This window comes from Elephas maximus, chromosome 25, assembly GCF_024166365.1.
Source record: "Elephas maximus indicus isolate mEleMax1 chromosome 25, mEleMax1 primary haplotype, whole genome shotgun sequence".
Lineage (NCBI taxonomy): Eukaryota > Metazoa > Chordata > Mammalia > Proboscidea > Elephantidae > Elephas > Elephas maximus.
This window is the reverse complement of record NC_064843.1, coordinates 31,796,266-31,816,911: the sequence shown is the minus strand read 5'-3', so window position 1 is coordinate 31,816,911 and position 20,646 is coordinate 31,796,266. Positions and strand designations below refer to the sequence as shown.

The window sequence follows — 20,646 nt, the reverse complement described above, 5'->3', positions numbered from 1 at the left end:
CCCCCTTCTCATTTTCTCAAAACATCTTTACTTTTTTCTTTCCTATCTGTCTTCCTGCTAGTATACACTGTCCTCTACCCCCAGCCCCTGCCCTCCCCCACCCCCAACTCCCTAATCACTCCTTCTGTTTGCAAGAGGAATATAGTTTTGTCTTAGCGGTGACCTCTGAGGCAACTTACAGAAAAAAGTAATTAAAGATTTCCTTGTCCCCCTTTAGTCTTAATGAAATCCTCTGTTGCTAGAGGCAATATTCCACTAGCTGGAGACTCCTCTGTCAGCATAATTACATGTAACAGGTATACTGTGTAACTCGCAAAACCACTGTGTGGATCTGCTGGTTGCTGAATGCATATTCCCCTTCCAACCCTTTGTGTCACCCTAAATGATAAAGTGAATTTATTGTACCTGAGCCTTGGTTTAAAACTATAAATAATTTTAAATAGCTTTTTCATATTAATTTGTTATTTAATGTTTAAAGGTTTACAGTGAACTGGTGTTAATGGTAGGTGCCCTCAAGCTTCGTGCAGTTTCCCCAATGATCTGGGGGAGGAAGTTCCTACTGAAATCTACATGTGGACAGACGACATTAAGCTATTCTGAGCAGTGAAATTCCAAATTTGCAAGGAACAGCTGCAGAAGGAGCCCATGTGGCTTAAGGCATGGGCAGAAATGTACCAGAAGGAATTTTAATGTTAGTTAAAAGATGATGGCAATTATATCTTTAACATGATAGCTTCTGAGGTTATAACTAAGGAAAGGGGTCTGAAAGTTGTGGATACTGCTTCTTGCAAAGAAGAAAGTTGGATTCCAGGCCCAGATCTGTGCTTCAGGCTCAAGTCTTCTCACTTACCTGGGTCTCAGTTTACTTAACTGTAAATTAGGGGGTTATTGAAATTCTTTGTTTGAATATGAGCTTTATTATGCTTACTTTCAGAATTTCACTTGGTGCTACCATTAGAAAATGTACTAAACAAAAACCAAACCCAGTGCTGTTGAGTCGATTCCGACTCATAGGACAGAGTAGAACTGCCCCATAGAGTTTCCAGGGAGCGCCTGGTGGATTCCAACTGCCGACCCTTTGGTTAGCAGCCGTAGCACTTAACCATTGCACCACCAGGGTTTCCAGAAAATGTACAAAGCTATATGTAAAATATAGCCCAGTATAGCATGAGGTGATTGGGTATGTAGATGCGGAACAGATGACTTCTGTCTGGTTGCGGTCCTTTTAACAGCCCAAAGAACTCCGAGAATTTTTATGCAATTGTATATATTTGCTAATAGTTACATATGATTCCTGGGTACTTCCTGTTGAACTATAATGCCCTCCTTGATGCCCAGTCTAATGTGGAAGCCGATCCTGTGGTCCTCTTGTTCCCTTTGCCACAGCGTTAAACCAAAGGGTCAGTAATCCTCCCTTCACTTGTCTGTGTTGTGCTACTTACAAGATGGAAAGTGCCTTGAGGACAAGGACAGGTCCTTTTTTTTTTTTTTTAATCTTGTAGCATGCAGCCCATGTAGGTGTTGATTAGGAGTGCACTGTAAATTCAGCAAGGGCAGTTCTCTCTTGTCTCCCCATCATGTTCACAAGGATCCATGTACTTAACACTCATGAGTTATTTATCAGGTGGTATTTGTCTTAATTTTTTTAATGTAATAACCTTAGAAAATGTTAGAAAAGATTTAATTCTATTTGAAAGAAGGTATGATCTGTAGAGAAAAAGGTTTTGTTTTATCATGTATTTGTTCATGGCCGATACTTAAACAACTTTAAAACCTATGAACAAGATGGATAAAATAAATTATCTTTTAAATTAAAAAAGGTGGTAAATTGTCATTTTGAATAACAATCAGTGAAAAAAGTTTCCATTTAAGCTGGTTTAAGACTCAGATGTTAAATGTCTGGACCTTAGAAGCTCAGAGAGTCCAGCCACAAGGGCCTGTTGACAGCAGTGTGACACATAATTCAGGCTCTGCTGGACACTTTCAGCTTTTTCTGTTCTGTTCGCTTTAATGGATACATGTGTGCTAATATGTATGGGCAGCCCTGGTGGTGCGTAGTGGTTAAGAGCTATGGCTGCTATCCAAAAGGTCGGCAGTTCAAGTCCACCAGCCGCTCCTTGGAAACCCTGTGGGGCAAGTCTACTCTGTCCTATAGGTCGCTATGTTTTGGAACCAGCTCCATAACACCTGACAACAACAACAATATGTATGGAGCCAAAATCTGTCTCTCATTGATTTAGCAGCATGGGTTAAATGCCTGCTATGAGCGGGGCACTGTTAGGTGCTGAGGTGTTAGGAACAAGGGTCAGATCCCAGGGTCCTACCCTTGAGGAGCTGACTCATGATTTAGAGAGGAGATGGGAATTTATAATGCATGTATTTTGTGCTAATAGAGATCTTATATACTGCTGAGGTCTAGAGGGGGCAACGTTTGAGCTGGGGCTTAAGGACGAGTAGGATTTCTCTGACTGGAATGAAGGCAGAAGGAAGGCGATGCTCTACCACTCATGGTAGCATGTGTGCATCTAACTCATTCCAAGGCATCTGTTTAAATAATTGAAGGACTCCTGGGCCCCTCCCCAAATCTTCCTTGGTTTTCTCACTGATTTTTCCTATAGCAACGTTTCCACACCCATTTCTATCGCGCTGAAATGTATTCTCTAATTTGTAATGTCTCTTTTAAAGTGCAGTGGCTAGCTCAGTGCAATGGGACTGTGACCACATTGGGTGTTATGCTCCTAAAAGCAGTATACTAATTGCTGTGGAGTTGATTCTGATCATGGCAACCCCATATGTGCTCTGTAGGGTTTTCTGTGGCCAAATTTTTGGAAGTAGATAGCCAGGCCTTTCTTCTGAGGTGCCTCTGGGTAGACTCAAACCTCCAACCTTACAGTTAATAGCAGAGCCTGTTAACTATTTGCACTACTAAGGGCCTCTAATGCCAAGCCACCAGTGGCCATTGAACCGATTCTGACACCTGGTGACCCTATGTATTGCAGATTGGAACGGTGCTCCATGGGATTTTCATGGCTGTGACCTTTCAAAAGCAGATTGCCAGGCCTTTTTTCCAGCAGTGCACTCCAACACGACTCTAATAGTATACCCTTAATATGCATTAGTTTTTTAAAAAAATTTAAGATTGGTCATGCTGATGACTTACTGAATTTGAGATTTATTAATACCCTTAGCTCTTTTCAGAATGAACTGTTTTGAGCTGCATTTCACCTAGGAAGTACTTTATAATTTATTATTTTGAATTTAAACAGAGAACTCTATTGCTCATACTCTTTGGGTTCAGCCAGTTATGGATTTATCTGTAGTATCATTCACCTACATTTCTTCTCCTGTTAATTTGAATAACTTTGTGAAAGATCTTGCTGATATAAAGATAACCCTTTATGTATTGTAACCCTTAACTGTAATCAGCAGTAACAGTTTCAAGGGATCACAGCCTACTGGGCATTGTTCATTCTGCATGCTCCCCTGCTAGCTCATAGTGATCTCCTTTTTTTTTTTTAATTAACTTTTATTAAGCTTGAAGTGAACGTTTACAAATCCAATCAGTCTGTCACATATAAGTTTACATACATCTTACTCCCTACTCCCACTTGCTCTCCCCCTATTGAGTCAGCCCTTTCAGTCTCTCCTTTCGTGACAATTTTGCCAGCTTCCCTCTCTCTCTATCCTCCCATCCCCCCTCCGGACAGATCTCCTTTTTTTTTCACCTAAAGAGTATACATACCATTCCTTTTGCCAAATTTGCTTCAGATCTCTTTTTAAGAAATAAAATGTTAAAAATACAATTGAAGTCTCCTGTGTGGTGGTGTTATTAGGTGCTATTGAGTTGGTTCTGCTCACAGCAACCCTATGTACAACAGAACAAAAACACTGCCTGGTCCTGTGCCATCCTCACAATCATTGCTATGTTTGAGCCCATTGTTGCAGCCACAGGGTCAGTCCATCTTATTGAGGGTCTTCCTCTTTTTTGCTGATCGGCTACTTTACCTAGCATGATGTCCTTCTGCAGTGGCTGGTCCCTCCTGATAACATGTCCAAACTACATAAGATGAAGTCTTGCCATCCTCGCTTATAAGGAGCATTCTGGCTGTACTTCTTCCAAGACAGATTTGTTTGTTCTTCTGGCAGTCCATGATATATTCGGTATTCTTTGCCAACACTGTAATTCAAATGCATCAGTTCTTCTTTGGTCTTCCTTATTCATCGTCCAGCTTTCACATGCGTATGAGGTGACTGAAAATGTTATGGATTGAACTTTGTCCCCCAAAAATGTGTGTCGACTTGGCTAGGCCATGATTCCTAGTGTTATGTGGTTGTCCGCCATTTTGTATCTGATGTGATTATTCTGTGTGTTGTAAATCCTAATATCTATGTGATGGTCTAGTGGTTAAGAGTGCAGCTGCTAACCAAAAGGTTGGCAGTTCAAATCCACCTACTGCTCCTTGACACCCTATGGGGCAGTTCTACTCTGTCCTGTAGGGCTGCCGTGAGTCAAAATCGACTCCACAGCAATGGGATGATGTTAATAAAGAAGGATTAGAGGCAGTTATGTTAAAGAGGCAGGACTCACTGTACAGGATTAGGCTGTATTTTGAATCAATCTGTTTTGAGATATAAAAGAGAGAAGTGAGCAGAAAAGAGAGGGACTTCATACCACCGAGAAAGAAGAGCCAGGAGAAGAGCACATCCTTTAGAGCTGGGGTCCCTGCGCTGAGAAGCTCCTCAACTTGGGTGAAATCGATGACAAGGACTTTCCCCTAGAGTCGACGAGAGAGAAAGCCTTCCCCTGGAGTTGGCACCCTGAATTTGGACTTCTTGCCTCCTAGATTGTGAGAGAATAAATTTCTGTTTGTTAAAGCCACCTGCTTGTGGTGTTTCTGTTATAGCAGCACTAGGTAACTAAGACAGAATTTGGTACCAGGAGCGAGGTGCTGCTCTAACACATACCTAAGATGTGGAAGCGGTTTTGAAACTGTGAATGGGTAGAGGCTGGAAGAGTTTTAAAGTGCGTAATAGTAAAAGTCTAGATTGCCTTGAAGAGACTGTTAGTAGAATTATGGACATCAAAGACAATTCTGGTGAGGGCTCAGAAGGAAGTGAGGAGAGTTGTAACACCGGAGATGGCACAGATGGCGAGAAGCAGCAGCAGAGAAACAGCAGCAGCAGAACCAGGAGACTGGCATGAGATGGCATGGGAGCTAACCCACTGAGCAAGAGTTTTGATTGCCTTTGAGCAGGAGGCTTCCTAGTGGAATCAGCTGCCTCCAGATACTTACTGGTAGAACTAGGCTTGCTGACGCACAGAGCAAGAGAGTTGAGTGCCTTCCAGCTGAAGTTCACTGGTGGAGTGGGGTACCTCTGGGCACTTATCAGTAGAGCTAAAGAGCTTTGGAACACTTGCCCAAGCAGGGCAGACGCCAGGCCAGCCCAGGAGACCCAAGGGGCTGAGAGGCCAAGGACCCAGGAAGTAGAAGCTGAAGAGACAAGGAGCACAGGAAGCAGAGATGCCTTGGTCTCAAAGGGTAGGGCCACAACCTCTGGGGTCTCAAAGGGTGGGGCCACAGCCTCCTAGGTTTCAAAGAGTCAGATATTTACCAACTTGGTTCTGGAATGTGGGGCTGCTGTTTACAAGTGCCAAGAGGATGAGGCGAGTGCCACGGGGATGAGGCTGGATCTGCTTCCCAAAGCTGAGAGGTGGGGGCTGCCATGCCCAAGGGGCAGAAAAATGGAGCCTGCTGGGGCCAAGGGGGTAGGGCCGCCACTCAAACAGGCTAGGAGAATGGGTCACCCAAATCTGAGGGAACAGAGTTGCCATCCCAGTGGCCCTGGAAGATGGAGCTGAAGCCCAGGGCCGAGGGGCCTCCACCCAGAATCAGGAGAGTGTGGCCAGCACCCATAGTCTGTAGGGCAGGGCCATTGCCTAAATGGCCTCAGAGAACAGAGAATTACTTTCAGAGCCTTTAGGGCTAATGTAATATGTTCTGCTGACTTGCTTGGTGCCTGTTATTCCTTCCTTCCCTTCAATTTTTTCACCCATTTGTGATGGAAATGTCTAGCTTGTAATTGTTCCAACAAACAGATAACTTGTATTCTAGATTTCACAGATGAAGAGGAATTTTTGGAATTTGGACTTGGAGTGGATTTAAGACTTACGGGAGGATATGACGGGGTGAATGTGTTTTACATGTGGCAAGGACGTGGATTTTTAGGGACCAAAGGGTGGAATGTTATCAATTGAATTCTATCCCCCCAAAATGTTTATCAACTTGGCTAGGCCGTGATTCCCAGTATTGTGTGGTTGCCCACCATTTTGTGACCTAATGTGATTATCCTATGTGTTGTAAACCCTAACCTCTATGATGTTAATGAAAGAGAATTAGAGGCAGTTATGTTAATGAGGGGAAACCCTGGTGGCATAGTGGTTAAGTGCTAGGGCTGCTAACCAAGAGTTCAGCAGTTCGAATCTGCCAGGCGCTCCTTGGAAACTCAATGGGGCAGTTCTACTCTGTTCTATAGGGTCGCTATGAGTCGGAATCAACTCAACGGCAGTGGATTTGGGACTCAACGGCAGTGGATTTGGTTTTTTTTTATGTTAGTGAGGCAGGACTCAGTCTACAGAATTATCTTGTATCTTGAGTCAGTCTCTTTTGAGATGTAAAAGAAGTGAGCAGAGAAGAGAGGGACCTCATACCAGTAAGAAAGATGAGCCGGGAAAAGAGCACATCCTTTAGACCTGGGGTCCCTGCACGGAGAAGCTCCTAGACCAGTGAAAGATTGGATGACAAGGACCTTTCCCCAGAGCTGACAGGGAGATAAAGCCTTCCCCTGGAGCTGGCACCCTGAATACGGACTTCTAGCCTCCTAAACTGTGAGAGAATAAATTAAATTTCTGTTTGTTAAAGCTATCCACTTGTGGTATTTCTGTCATAGCAGCACCGGATAACTAAAACACATGACTTGGTCAGGCGCACCTTAGTCCTCAAAGTGGCATCTTTGCTTTTGAACACTTTACAGATGTTTTTTGCAGCAGATTTGCCCAGTGCAATATATTGTTGATTTCTTGACGGCTGCTTCCTTGACCGTTGATTATGGATCTAAGTAAAATGAAATTCTTGACAACTTCAGTATTTTCTGTGATGTTGCTTATTGGTTCAGTTGTGAGGATTTTGTTTTCTTTATGTTGGGGTGTAATCCATACTGAAGGCTGTGGTCTTTGATCTTCATCAGCAAGTGCTTCAAGTCCTCTTCACTTTCAGTAAGCAAGATTGTGTCATCTGCATATCACATTCAACTGTGTGGATCATAACAAATTATTGATAATATTGCAAAGAGTGGGAATTACAGAACACTTAATTGTGCTCAGGCAGAATCTGTGCATAGACCAAGAGGCAGTCATTCAAACAGAACAGGGGTATACTGCATGGTTTAAAATCAGGAAACGTGTGAGTCAGAGTTGTGTCCTTTCACCATACTTATTGAGTCTGTTTGCTGAGCAAGTAGAGAAACTGGACTGACTATATGAAGAACCAGGCATCGGGATTGGAGGAAAACTTCTGTGATTAGGCCCTCCCTAATCCCATTTCTGTTTGCCCTCCTTAGAAGTAATCACTATCTTGATTTGCTGATTTTTATTCCTATGCTTGTTTTTCAGTTTGTTTATGATTACAAATGTGTGTATCCATTAAAATAAATGAATTTTTTTTCTTTTTTTTAAGTAAATGGGGGCTCTTCTTGTGCATATGTGTGAGAATTTCTCAAATGTATATACACCTGGCAGTGGAACTGCTGGGATAATCATAGACTATAAGCCCTAGTGGCGCAGTTGTTAAGAGCTACAGCTGCTAACCAAAAGGTCGGCGGTTTGAATCCGCCAGCTGCTCCTTGAAAACCCTGTGGGGAATTGACTTGATGGCATTTGGTTTGTTTGGCTTGGTTTATAGACATCTTCAGTGTTATGAAGTATTACCGAATAACTCATTTACACTTTCATGAAAAGTTTTAATAATTCCTGTTTCTCCAACCAACACTTGATATTGTGAAAAAAAAAATTTTTTTTTTCCATTCTAATGGTAGCTCATGGTTTTAATGTGCATTTCTCTGATTTCTGATGAAGTTGGGCCCCTATTTATATGCTTATGGGCTATTTAGTGTATTTTTTCTTTTGTGATCATCTGCTTATTATCCTTTGTCAAAAGCTAGTTTTAAGTAATTTTTTAAAAACCTGTTGTAGACATTAAGAAAAATTGAGTTCTAGGCTGTTTTCTTTTCCAAATGCTCTATTTTTATCTTATTTAATCATGCTATTTCTTTATCTGATGAAAGACAACTGTGCGAGGTAGCAGGGCAGAGGCCCAGAGTTGTTGTAAATGCAGCGCTGGTAAATGAAATGACTCGTCTGAAGCCATAGGACTCTTAAGTGAGTCACTCAGACCCAGAGATTTCTGATTATTGGTCTGATGCTCTTTGCATTGTATTATGTTACTTCTTTCAGATCAGTGCAATTCTGTTGTTGTTGTTGGGTTGCTGTCTGATATTCCCTTCAGCACCTGATAGAGTGATACTCGGGCTCTATTAGCTCAGTAAACACTTCCTGAATGAATGAATGATGATGGTGGTTCTAGTGAGCTGACAAAAAAATATTCATAATAGGCCTGTTAAAATGGAGATCATTTACTTTCCAGTGATTTTACAAGTATCTGCTTCTGTTAGCTTTGATAAATAAAGAAACCGAATCAACATTCAGTTTTCTGATATAGCTGCAGAATTAATCAGAGAAGATGTCACAGTAAATCATGGCCGTAAAAGTATAGGTTGTACTTCTAAAAAGAAAACCGCACACCCTTTGCAGGTGAGATGAATATATATTCAGGCTTTAACAAGGAATAAGAAATTGGGGGGGGGGTAGGAAAAATTAAGTAGAATTTTCATGACTAGTGATTTAAATCATAAATCTTACCCATCTTGTCATCCAATCAGATTATAGATCATAAGTGAGACTGTTGATAATTTTGATTTTTAATACATTGGCATCCTTCCCTGCCTGCCGTTGTGGACATGGCTTAAAAATTTTTTTTCTCCCGTAGTTACTGTGGTCCCAGTATCTGGAACTTTTTTTTTTAATTGGGAATTAAGTAAATGGGGGTTCTGTTTCATATTTTGCAGTTACTTTCTTTGGAATTTCGAGGCATTCTTGCTAACAATACTTCCAGTAAAAAGGTAGTAGATTGCCATAATTCATTCTTTTTTTTTTTTTTTCCTTGAAGCTTTACCCTTGCAACTTTTGGAGAAGCATAATTATCCATAAATATCTGGAATTTTTCACTCAGATATTTTCCAAAACTATGATGATAATCCTTTACATTGGTATAGTACTTTTTTAGGTTCATAGGGCTCCTTTCTAAGGCATCTCATTTAATCCTCACAGCAACCCTTTTGAGATGGGTGGAATTTTCGGGGTTTTAATTATTTTGATCCCCAATTATGAACTTTGGCCGATGGTAGTTGCAGCATTAGAGACCGTAAGCTTTTTGAGTTCTGGTACCTTAAACAAATTTGCAGGGGAGCCTTGATGTTAACTTTGGCAGCTTTCATGCCTGCAAATATTGATTGCGCCAGAAGTCCTAGTTGTAAAATGTCACCAGTAAATTGTGCAGCCAGCAAAGGCAGGGAAAAAACTCATTACTGCAGCTCTTCCGTTACTTCTGGGTCAGGCCACTCACTACCATCTGGTAAAAATCAGTGTTCAAAAACTCCCTTTTATTTTGACAGAAGATAATCAAGAGAGGTTAACAGCAGATGATTTCTGAGCATTTCAGATTGGTTAGACCAGTCAGTCCACGAGCTTGGGTTTGTGACATTGCATCTGCTTGATTATCTCAAGAGGTCTCAGAAAGCTTTAAAATGAGGTAATTCCAAAATAACGGTAGGAAGGAATTTAATTAGGTATATACCTCCTCTTCTCCCCTGTGTTGTACCCTCCTTCCCCAGTACTGAAGTTGTTTATTCTGAAAAAGAAAAGGCAGTGGGATTGGAAGAAATAAATAAGATTACTGTCTTGAAATAATCTAAATATATATATATTTTAATGTGAGAGAGGAACTAGACCTGTTTTATATGGCTTCAAAGAGAAAGATTAGGGACCAGGGAAGGAAATTGTAAATTGAAAGGTTCCTGCTCAATTTAATCAACTCTAACTGAGTGATCCGAAGATGGAGGGTACACAGTTTAGGAAAGGAGGTAAGTTTGTGGCCACCAGAGGTGTTAGGAAAGCCCCAGGTTCTGCATGGCTGAGATGTTTTAAAGGGGATTCAGATCTCAGGTAGGTGATTGGATTAGATCCAAGTTTATTGACCTTTAGCACCTCAGAATCCTCCCAAGAGATTGTGAATCCAGATGTATGCAAGCATTTTCTGTAGAATGAATAAATAATCTCATGTAAATGTGGGGGTTAAAACATAAATTCAACAAACAGTATTACCAAATACATGATGTAATTTGTTGTCATTGTGTCTTTTCTCAGTCATTGGATACTAAAAAGTGCAGCTGGAGAGGGGAGGGTTCTGCCAAATATTTTAACATTAAAAAGGGGTCCTCATTTTAAAATGTAATGATTAATGGTCAAGGTCTTTTCCAAACTTGAGGTTCTTTGATTTGAAATCAAATGTGTCAAAGAGAGGGACAGAGCTGTGTGTACTGTCTTCTATGGGCTAAACTGTGGTTGGCCTTTTAGAAACATCATTTTTTATGTACATAAATGTCTATATGAAAGTGGTATTGCTTCCAGTTTATAAACTGAGAAAACTCAAGCCTAGAGATGGTAAGTTACTTTTCAGGGCTGGTAAGTAGAGAGGCCAGGATTTGAATTTAGGAAAATCTGACTCCACGACTCTCTATTTTTTGTTTGTTTGTTTATTTATTTGTTTATTTACTTGTCATTTCTTCAACATCCCCGTATTCTTTTCTTTCCATCCAGCCTTGAGTTAATATGAAGAAGAAGCACCATATTGGGAACTAGGAGCTTTGTATTCTTGCCAAGTCTGTAATCTGACAGTGAGCACACACAAGTTGCTTAAATGCATTGGGCTCAGATTTCCCTATTTCTATAAAGAAAGGGATAAACTAGATTATCTCTTTCTTCTAGCTTCGATTTCTTGAGTCTTTTCCGTCGTTCGATATTTAGGGAACAGCACGTATGCCCTAGTTGGAAGGACATTTTCTGAAGTTATCTGAGCTCTGTAGTGCTAGGTGAAGAATTCCTGGCTTATAAGACTATAGAACATTTCCTTTGCCTTTTTCTATTTCCTTAATAGAGTTGGGCATTTTTTCTTCCATTAATGTACCCTTTATGAATTACCTACTTTCTTAACCAGGAATCTTGGAATGTTGAGCTGTATTGAACTCCCCTCAACACAATATCCTGGTACAAATATGCTTTTCACATTTATAATTGCACTATGTGTATTCATAATTTATCATAATGATACCATTATTGTTTATTATAGAAGTCGCCTTTCTTCCCCCCTCCCCACCCAAAGTCTAATTGAGGTTGAGACAGACCATAAATGCGATAATATAGATCTCATGCTCTGAGGAAATGGAGTTGGTGTCATAGTGGAGTTTTAATTTAGGATTCGTTCTGGTGATGTAGCCTCTTCCTATGGTACATTACTTTGAGCCCAGTATAACAGCATGTTCCCACAGCCCCTCATTATAGCTACAGCTTCTCATTGCTTTTTAATTACAAAAAAAAAAAAAGGGAGAGGAAAAAATGAAACCTAAAGCTTAGGTTAGATATTGTCTGGGTACACAGGGAGTATCCTAGGGAGATTGCTTATTTAATTTTTTTTAACTCTTTCAAAGCTTTCATGGAGATGTCTTGATTTCTCTTTCCAGAGGGATGGTTGGTGGATGGATATATACTCAAATACACACATGCACATACAATAGGCTTCAAGATTATTGGAAATTAAAGGTATCACCTGTCTAGTCTTGAAGCCTACTGTAAGTTTGCATAAGCAAGAATCCTTTTTGTATCCTAGAAAGGCTGCCAGTGTGTGGTTGGGTGGTGGCAAATGCTTAATAAGCATATATATCACTCACCACCAATTTGGAGTAAGGCAGGGAACGTAGACGGTTGTGAAAACCCTTAAAGACTGATGTTCTGGTACATCCAAAGTTAAGAGTTAATCATTTTTTCTCTAGTCCTGAAGGCAGCAGAAGCAGAGAAATGACTTTATAAAGAAGAGTTTCTTTTGTCATTCCTTCATCTTAAAGGATTCCAAACACCTTTCAAATACCAAAGCAAATTAATCTGTAAAGATCACTGATAAGAATAGCTTAAGCCTCTTGGGATTGGTTGTGTAAGACACAAGGAACATTCAGGACTGAGCTGTTGGCCTCTTTGACAGGCTGTGAGTCTTATGTTCCCTTTCTGGGTCAAGAGCCCTTTGGCTCTTCTCTAGTGAAATCAGTTTGACAGCTTTGAGCAGCTTGCCTGCTCACATATTCTTGCTTTATTTTATATAACTGATTGCTCTCGGGTGAATATTTGATAAATAAAATGTAGAAGTTTATTTTCAGGTCAGTGTGTTAACTTCACAATTTTTAGCATGAACCCTTCACAAACAGTCGGGACTTCAGCTTTATATGACTCTGTATTTCATTCAGTGTCACTAGAAAGGCAATTTCATTTTGGCTTTATCAGAGAACAGGAATCTCTCAAAATGGAAATTCCCCAGACCTGTGCTATGCAGTATGGTAGCCACTTACCTACCATACTATTGAACACTTCAAATGTGGCTAACCTGTATTGAGATATACCATAAAAGTAAAATATATACCAGATTTTGAAGACTTGGTATGAAAAAAAGAATGTGAAATATCATATTAGTAAATTTTTATATTGATTACATGAGGAAATGATCGTATTGGATTAAATAAAATGTTATTAAAATGAATTTCACCACTTGTGTTTTTAAAATTTTTTTAGATGTGGCTAGTATAAAATTTAAAATTACAGCTGACTTGTATTATATTTCAGTTTTTCAGCTCTGTTCTAGACTCTTAAGCCCTTTGGTTGCAAAGCATTGTTTGTCTTCTTCGCACTTATGTCCCTAGTACACAACACAGTGCCTTATACATAAAAAAACCAAAGCCATTGCCACTGAGTCGATTCTGACTCACAGACACCCTGTAGGATGGAGTGGAACTGCCCCATAAGGTTTTGCCACATCTTTCTCCCGAAGAGCAGCTGGTGGGCTTGAACCACCAGCCTTTCAGTTAGCAGTCAAGTGTTTAACATCTGCACCACCAGGGCTCCTTGCTTTATACATAGTTGACACTTAATAAATATTTGTTGAAGAAAGAAATCCTAACCTTGATTATTCAGGGTGGTCAAATTTCAGAAATGAGTAGAAACTTTTCTTTTTGGAATATTAGTGTTTGAAAAAGAGGCAATCGAGGGTTAAGAAGAAAGAAGAGCAGAAGTTCTTAAGATTTTACCTTGAAGGAGAAAAATGCTGAACTAAAATATATCAGGGCCCTTGAACGCTTACCTGTCTGTTGGAGATGGCCATGGGAGCTGATATGTTGGTGAAACAGCCATATTAGAGTGTTCTAATGGATTCTGCCATAGAGTTGTCATGAGAGGTGCTGAAGCTGAATACCCTGTGTCATGGATTGAGTTATGTGCCCCCCCCCCCCCCCCAAAATGTGTGTATCAGTTTGGCTGGGCCATGATTCCCAGTACTGTGTGGTTTTCCACCATTTTGTGATTGTAATATTATGTTAAAGAGGATTAGGGTGGGATTGTAACACCCTTTGCTAAGGTCACATCCCTGATCCAACGTAAAGGGAGTTTCCCTGGGGTGTGGCCTACACCACGTTTTATCTTACAAGAGATAAAAGGAAAAAGAAGCCAGCAGAGAGTTGGGGATCTCATACCACCAAGAAAGCAGCTCGAGGTTCCTGCACTGAGATGCTCCCAGACCAATGGAAGACTTGGTGACAAGGACCTTCCTACTGAGCCAGCGCCCTGAATTTGGGCTTCTAGCCTACTGGACTGTGAGAGAATAAACTTCTGTTTGTTAAAGCCATGTACTTGTGGTGTTTCTCTTAAAGCAGCACTAGATGACTAAGATACCCTGTGTGAGGGGGAAAAGGTTTGGAGAAATAGTTGGTGAACCTAGAGGGATCCCTAGAGCCCTCTTAGGGACGTGTGCTTAGACTATAAAGGTTGACAAAGCTATTCGTGTTTCAAGAATCCACACTGGCTCTGTCTATCCTTGTCTCCCCATTTAAACATAACTCTTTTTTTTTTTTTCTCATGGAAGCCTGGGGCTGCTACTGGAGCAGCTGATTACCTTAGGACCCTTCATGCCTGGAATTCTGTAATAAGTGATTTGTTGAATGAACGTTAGCTGAAGTCTCATGTGGCTTAAGTTTATGGATACGTGTTCTTGCCTGAAAGTCTCTCGCATCTGTCACACTTAGGGTCCTGGAATCATGTAAGATTAGCAACCTCTCCAGAAATTAGGTTCAGCGTTTAGAAGGGACCAGTATTATCTTGCAGGAGTTTATTAAAGACCCTTGGCTGTCCTGTCTCCTTGCTTATAAAATAGAATTGTTAACTTCTCCCTAGAGATGTGTTAGAGATTAAAGGAGGTACTTTAAGTTCTGTAGAAAGAAAGTGCTATTTCAGTGGAAATTGTTAAAGTTGAAAGTGAAACTCTCCCCTGACCTCTGAAATGTTTGTTTCAAAAAAGTGGGTTTGAAGATGTGTTCAAAAGAGACATTGCTAATGTTATTTCCATTTTGCATTTCTTAACCATGGTGGTAGTTAGCTTTCTCTTTTTAATTGTGGTCTACTGCCTTTTCCCTATGCCCTCAGAGATAAACAATCCAGAAATCTCCTTTCCGTGGAGACCTATAGAGCTCATGCCTTGACTTGGCTGCTGCAGCAGGCTCACGCTAATCAGAATCACAGCAGGGCTTCTTTTATGAGCCTGAAAGAATTAGGGCTCCCAAGGGGCTGAAGTTCCTTACCTGCTGGGGAGCTACAGATTTCAAGTTTGAAGCCTGCCTTCCTTTCCCTTTCTCTTATGAAAACTCTCACCTCCTTTTTCTTGTAGTTTGAGGTTACTGACACCTTTCCTTTCCTTTTTTTTTTTTTTTTAAGGTAGACCAGTAATGGTAGTAATAGATTTTTATAATTTTTGTGCTTATGGAAATAGGAGGAAGATGTGGCAGTCTGCTTCTATAAAAATTTACAGCCTTGGAAACCCTATGGGGCAATTCTGCTCTGTCTTAGAGAGTCGCTATGAGTAGGGATCGACTCCATGGCAGTGGGTATGGAAATAGCGTGTGATCATATGAAATTATAATCCATCCCAGGGAGACTGGGAGCAGAGTAAAAAATAGCAGGTGGCGCCCCACAAACCAAATTGTGTAATGTAAATTCCCTAAGCAATGTCATATGTTTAGACTTACTGAAGCACCTGGTATGTGGAACCAGCAGGATACATGAATATAAAGGGGAATGACTTTCCACTACTGGGATAGTGGAGTTCGGTAACTGTGTGGTTTCAGAGTCACAAGGTGAGATGTGTAACATGTATAACAGAAATTTGTCTGTTATTACCAGACAACTTAGCAGGCTGGCAGGGAAAGTGGCATTTTTTTACGTTTGGCAGTAACGTACCACGTTGTACCTAACACACTGTTGGTGGGTGCAGTTATTGTAACAGATAAAGAGAAGCTCAGCAAGGAGCCTAACACGGATGTTTTGTGTTTGGGGAGACAGAATTATGTGGATTACCTTGTAGTGATAATTTTATGCATTTGCTTAGTACTGTTATAATCAGGGTGGTTCTTTGACTTCAGAAGCAACTTTATAAAGTTCACAGGGAAAAGAGTTGTAATCTCCATTTGCAGATGAGGAAACTAAGGCTTAGAAAGGTTAAATGATGTGCTTAAGTTGCCGCAATAGTTGAGCTGAGTAGAGGCCTTGGGCTGTTTGAAGTCTGGTGCTGTGCAAGTTCTCCTCAGGTCTGAAGCCTCTTTCGGTAGTGCTCTGCTTTATTCTAATTTTAATGGAAAGCAACTCTAAGAACTCCCCCATGGATTATGATGTAAAAGGCAAAATGAGGTCCTAATAGTATGGTAGAATGAACCCTGGCCAAGAAGTGCCAGCTCTGTTCTCAGCAGTGCTGTGGATTATGTGACTTTGGGTAATACTTACTTGACCTCTGCGCCTTTATTCTTGGGTGAAGTAGGTATTTGGAGTGTAGCTGACCTTTTTGAGTCACATATGTAATATTCTCTGAAACTTGCAAGTGTCTGTAAAAAGGCTTTGTGATCTTTCTTAGACGTGAATTCAAATTATGTGCTAAGTAAACGAACCTAACCCAGTGTTGCCATCTCAAAGTGGCTTTGTTTCTTGCAGTTTCTGAATACACAGGAAATTCAGTGCAGTGATAAAAATTAGCATGTTAAAAAAAATTCAACTAACTTGTAGATGATGTTAACGGTATATTTATAGAATCTTTAAAGGTCTGAAAAATAACCACTCAAAGCTTTACTGTGTTTTGTGGGAGAAATTGTATGTTATTGCGCCTTTTAGTTGTTAGGGAATTCTTCAAGGCTCTTAGAATACCTGCTGCCTATTTTTTTTTATATACCCTTAAAAAAAATTTTTTTTTTTTTGGTTCTAAAATCCTGTGTTTCTTTTCTCTCAGCCCAACAGGGGTACAAAACGTCCCCGGGATGATGAAGAGGAGGAGCTGAAAATGCGTCGGAAGCAAGCTGGTACACGAGAGCGAGAGCGCGGCCGCCATCGGGAAGAGGAAATGACTGTGGTAGAAGAAGCTGATGATGACAAAAAAAGGCTGCTTCAGATTATTGATAGAGAGGGGGAGGAGGAAGAGGAAGAGGTAATGTGCAGAGATGGGGTGGGGGCTGAGATGGCTGGCTCTGACACAGTAGCTGTAGAGTGTAATTTTGGGCCAAATACTTCTCTGAGCTTTCCAGCTTTGTAAGATAGAGTTAAGAATACTTATTTTTCAGTGTTGAGGTGATGGTTAAGTGGGATAATGGAGTTGAGAAAGTACTTCATAAAGTGTAAAGAACATTCCAGGTACAGTTTTGAAATGATTCTGGAGCATGGGCTGTCATTGAGACCAAAGCACTAAACTGTGGGAACAGACAGGAAGGGGCTATTGGTATTGACTGGGGAGGGTCAGAGAGGGCTTCCTACAAGGGGTCTCATAGAAGGTGCTTAGGTTTTTGAACTAGTGAATTGGCATTTGATCTAGTCTTTGAAAGAAGAGTAGAATTTTATCAGTCAAACAAATAGAAGAAGGACTTTTTGGGCAGAGGAAATGGCATTAGCAAAGCAACAAAGGTGGAGAAATCCACGACAAAACTATGGGATTTGGTATTTAGGTGTGACTGAAAAAATATAGTTTGGGGAAGGAGATGCCTTGAGACCTTTGCACTCATTCCTGCCTCTGGCCCTTTTTACTTTTATGTCGTCTGCCGGAATGGTCTCCCCTTATGCTTTGCATGGCTGGTTTCTTCTCAGCAAGGTCTCAGCTTGGATGTTTATTCATTAGAGAGAGCTTTCCTATCTATGAGGTAGCCCCCCATGTCATTCTCTCATTCTCTTATCACGTTGTTCTGTATACTGACTTTGCAGCACTTCTGATCTGAAATTCTTATTTGCTTACTCATTTGTGTCCCTTCCCCCCAGTGAAATATAAGTTCCATGGAAACAGGGACTGGCTCTGTCTTGTTCACAGCTGTATCTCTAGCACTCAGAATGGTGCCTAGCTCTTGGCAGACTCTTAATAAGTGTTTATCAAATGAATAAATGGATGAAGCTGAAAAGATTAGAGGTAAAATATCAGTGATTAAAAATAAAATGACCTTACCGTTGTGTCTTTTTAAATCCTTAAGTTAACTTGTGTGTTATTTCACTCTGGCATTTTGTTCAATATGAATTATGGAAATAGATTCTTATAGAGCCAGCTGTTTTTTTTGGTTCCCTCAAAGACATGATGCTAAGTTTGGATTTAAAAGCTGGAGTGTGAATCTGAGAAGGGAAAAAAAGAAAAATGGATTCATATTCCAAAAAGGTCTTTACTGTGTTATGACAATACCTCTCTCCTCGTTAGGCTTTGTACTGGTGCTAATTTGGGAGGTCTGCTCTTAAAAGATGATGACGCTTTGAAAATCTGTGGTGGGAGACAGTCCTGAATTTCTGAATTTCGTTTCTGAGAGCAACAGCACGGCCAGGGCTTAGACAAACAGTATGTATAGCACATCCACCGGCCCTCCTCACCAGCCTCTGTTCAATCTGTTAGCCCTGGAGCAGCAGTTAATTGGCAGGTATAATTCCCGTGTAGGGCAAGGCTGGTACCGGAGGATTAGGATAGTAGCTGTCATGGGTAAGTGGTTTCTAGCCTGCGAGACAGAAATGTAATGTGAGACCAGCCCTTCTGTTAAGGGAGAGGGAAAAAGAGATCGCTTTGTGGAAATGACACATGGAAGCCTTCAAGTCCAGGAGTTATTTTCTCACTGCTACCAAAGTCCCATTTTGTGAAAAGCAAGTGATGGTTGCCCCTGTAAAGTCACATGAACTTGTAAAATATTATTGTCCTTTTTGTGCTACTTCACTAACACCATCTTTCTGAAATCTACCTCTGGCTTCTGACGTTGAGCTATTGGAGATACAGCTGTGGCCGATGACTAAGACTGATAATTTAGTTTTCCCCCAGTGTTGGAGAGGAATTAAAGGAGGGAAGGCCAAATCCTGGAGAAGCTAGGACTTTGGAAATCCCATGAGAGCTGTATTAACACTGGTATGGTTTTTGTATAGGGTAGGCAAGATGTTAGCTAATGGAAGTAAAAGCAGTGGATATCGAGGTCACTTGAAAGTGATTTAACCCATTCCTAGAAATTTAGATTATTTTAATTAAAGCCTAGTGGTATGTGGGGTACACTGTGCCTACTGCTAATAATAACAGTAATGGCTTACATTAACATAATATAGTTATCGTATAGTTTTTTTTACAAAACAGTCTAGTGTATATCATTTCTTTAGGTCTCTTGATGACCTTGAAGGAAACTCTGGTGGCATAGTGGTTAAGTGCTATGGCTCCTAACCAAAAGGTCTGCAGTTGGAATCCACCAGGTGCTCCTTGGAAACTCTATGGGGCAGTTCTACTCTGTCCTGTAGGGTCGCTATGAGTCTGAATTGACTTGATGGCAACGGGTTTGGTTTTTTGGTTTATGACCTTGAAAGATAACATCTTCCTCCCTCCCACGTTTCCCATCTACCTTCCTACCTGTAGGTCCTCACTGGGTGCCTGCTATGTGCCAAGCACTGTGAAGAAGTAGACGTGGCTCAGCAACAGGGGTATATGCCCCAGTTTAGAGTTGGAAAGGTTATCTGGGCAAGATCTTCTCATAAGCCATGTGAAGGATTATGCAATTTTAAATGCCCATGGAGGTAGAATCAATTGGACTTAGAGGGCTTAAGGAATATATTCAGGGAAGTAACATTGCCACATGTCCAGTAAGTAGTGGAAGCTAGGTTCTGAGTCCTGACTGATCCAGGATGCTGACTTCAGTTTTTACATGTCCAGGAGCCTCTCTAAACTGTAGACCCTGGGGAGGTGTTTGGAGTCCAGCAGAGTACCTCAAGGCCCAGGAGTCATTGATGTAATCTAAAAAATACATCATGCCCAAAATGAGTTTATAGGTATCTCCCACTTAAAATCCAATATATGAAAATAAAAATTTAATAATAAAATAATCGCTAACATTTTTGAATACTTAGAAAATTATGGGATGACTCTGTTTTCCAAAAGGATCCATTTCGGGTTCTTGTAATAGTTTCTTTATTGCATTTAGGTGTGAGTTACGGTCAATGGCTGCAAAGCTAGGAAGCCGGAAATTGAGAGAGTGTTAGAGAGGCAGAGTGCATTGCAGCACATTAAGTTAAACTGGAAAACATTTCTGCAGTGTGTAGATTTTGGGGGAGAAATGATTCTGTTTTCAATAAAAAGTTCTCTTTATTTACCTTGGTAGGTAGTATTCCACTGTATGAAGTAAGAAAACTATGTATAGTCTTGTTTTTTTATGCTTCCTATGGGCAAGAATACTAAATTCTCGATGTTCTGTCAGGATTCCACACACTTGTCTCTTCTTAGCAGCTGGTGAGGACTAGACATGGTAATGTGTTAGAAATGCAAAGTAGTGACTATAGCTAACAAACAACTGCACTTAGCTCGTGGGCTGTACAAGAATAGGTAGTAGGTCAGATTTGGCCTGTGGACCAATCACTGGTGTGGGGGAAAGACTAAGAGGCACTATTGCTGACTCAGGGTTTGACCTTGAACAAGTTCTTCTTAACCTAGGTCTTAGCTTACCTGTACAACAAAGGCGAAGGACAAGATAGATATTATATAATATCAAAGATTGTTGCTTTCTGTGTACCATACTCTGCGCTCAAGAAATATTTGTTGCGTTAATGAGCCTTTAACTCCTTATGAATTTCCTGTACTGTAGATACTGGGCATTATGTGAGACACCCAGAAAAACACAAAGGAGCATATGTGGACTAGAATA

The 20,646-nt window shown here is 40.7% G+C and overlaps 1 protein-coding gene across 1 annotated transcript in view; it reads left to right on the top strand.

Annotated features, from left to right (window-relative positions):
* CTNNBL1 (catenin beta like 1) overlaps positions 1-20,646 on the top strand; it is a 219,832-nt gene that overhangs the window by 36,222 nt on the left and 162,964 nt on the right. The window contains exon 2 of the mRNA XM_049869635.1: positions 16,752-16,946. Coding sequence (XP_049725592.1) covers positions 16,752-16,946 — 195 coding nt within the window. The remainder of the gene's footprint in view (positions 1-16,751; positions 16,947-20,646) is intronic.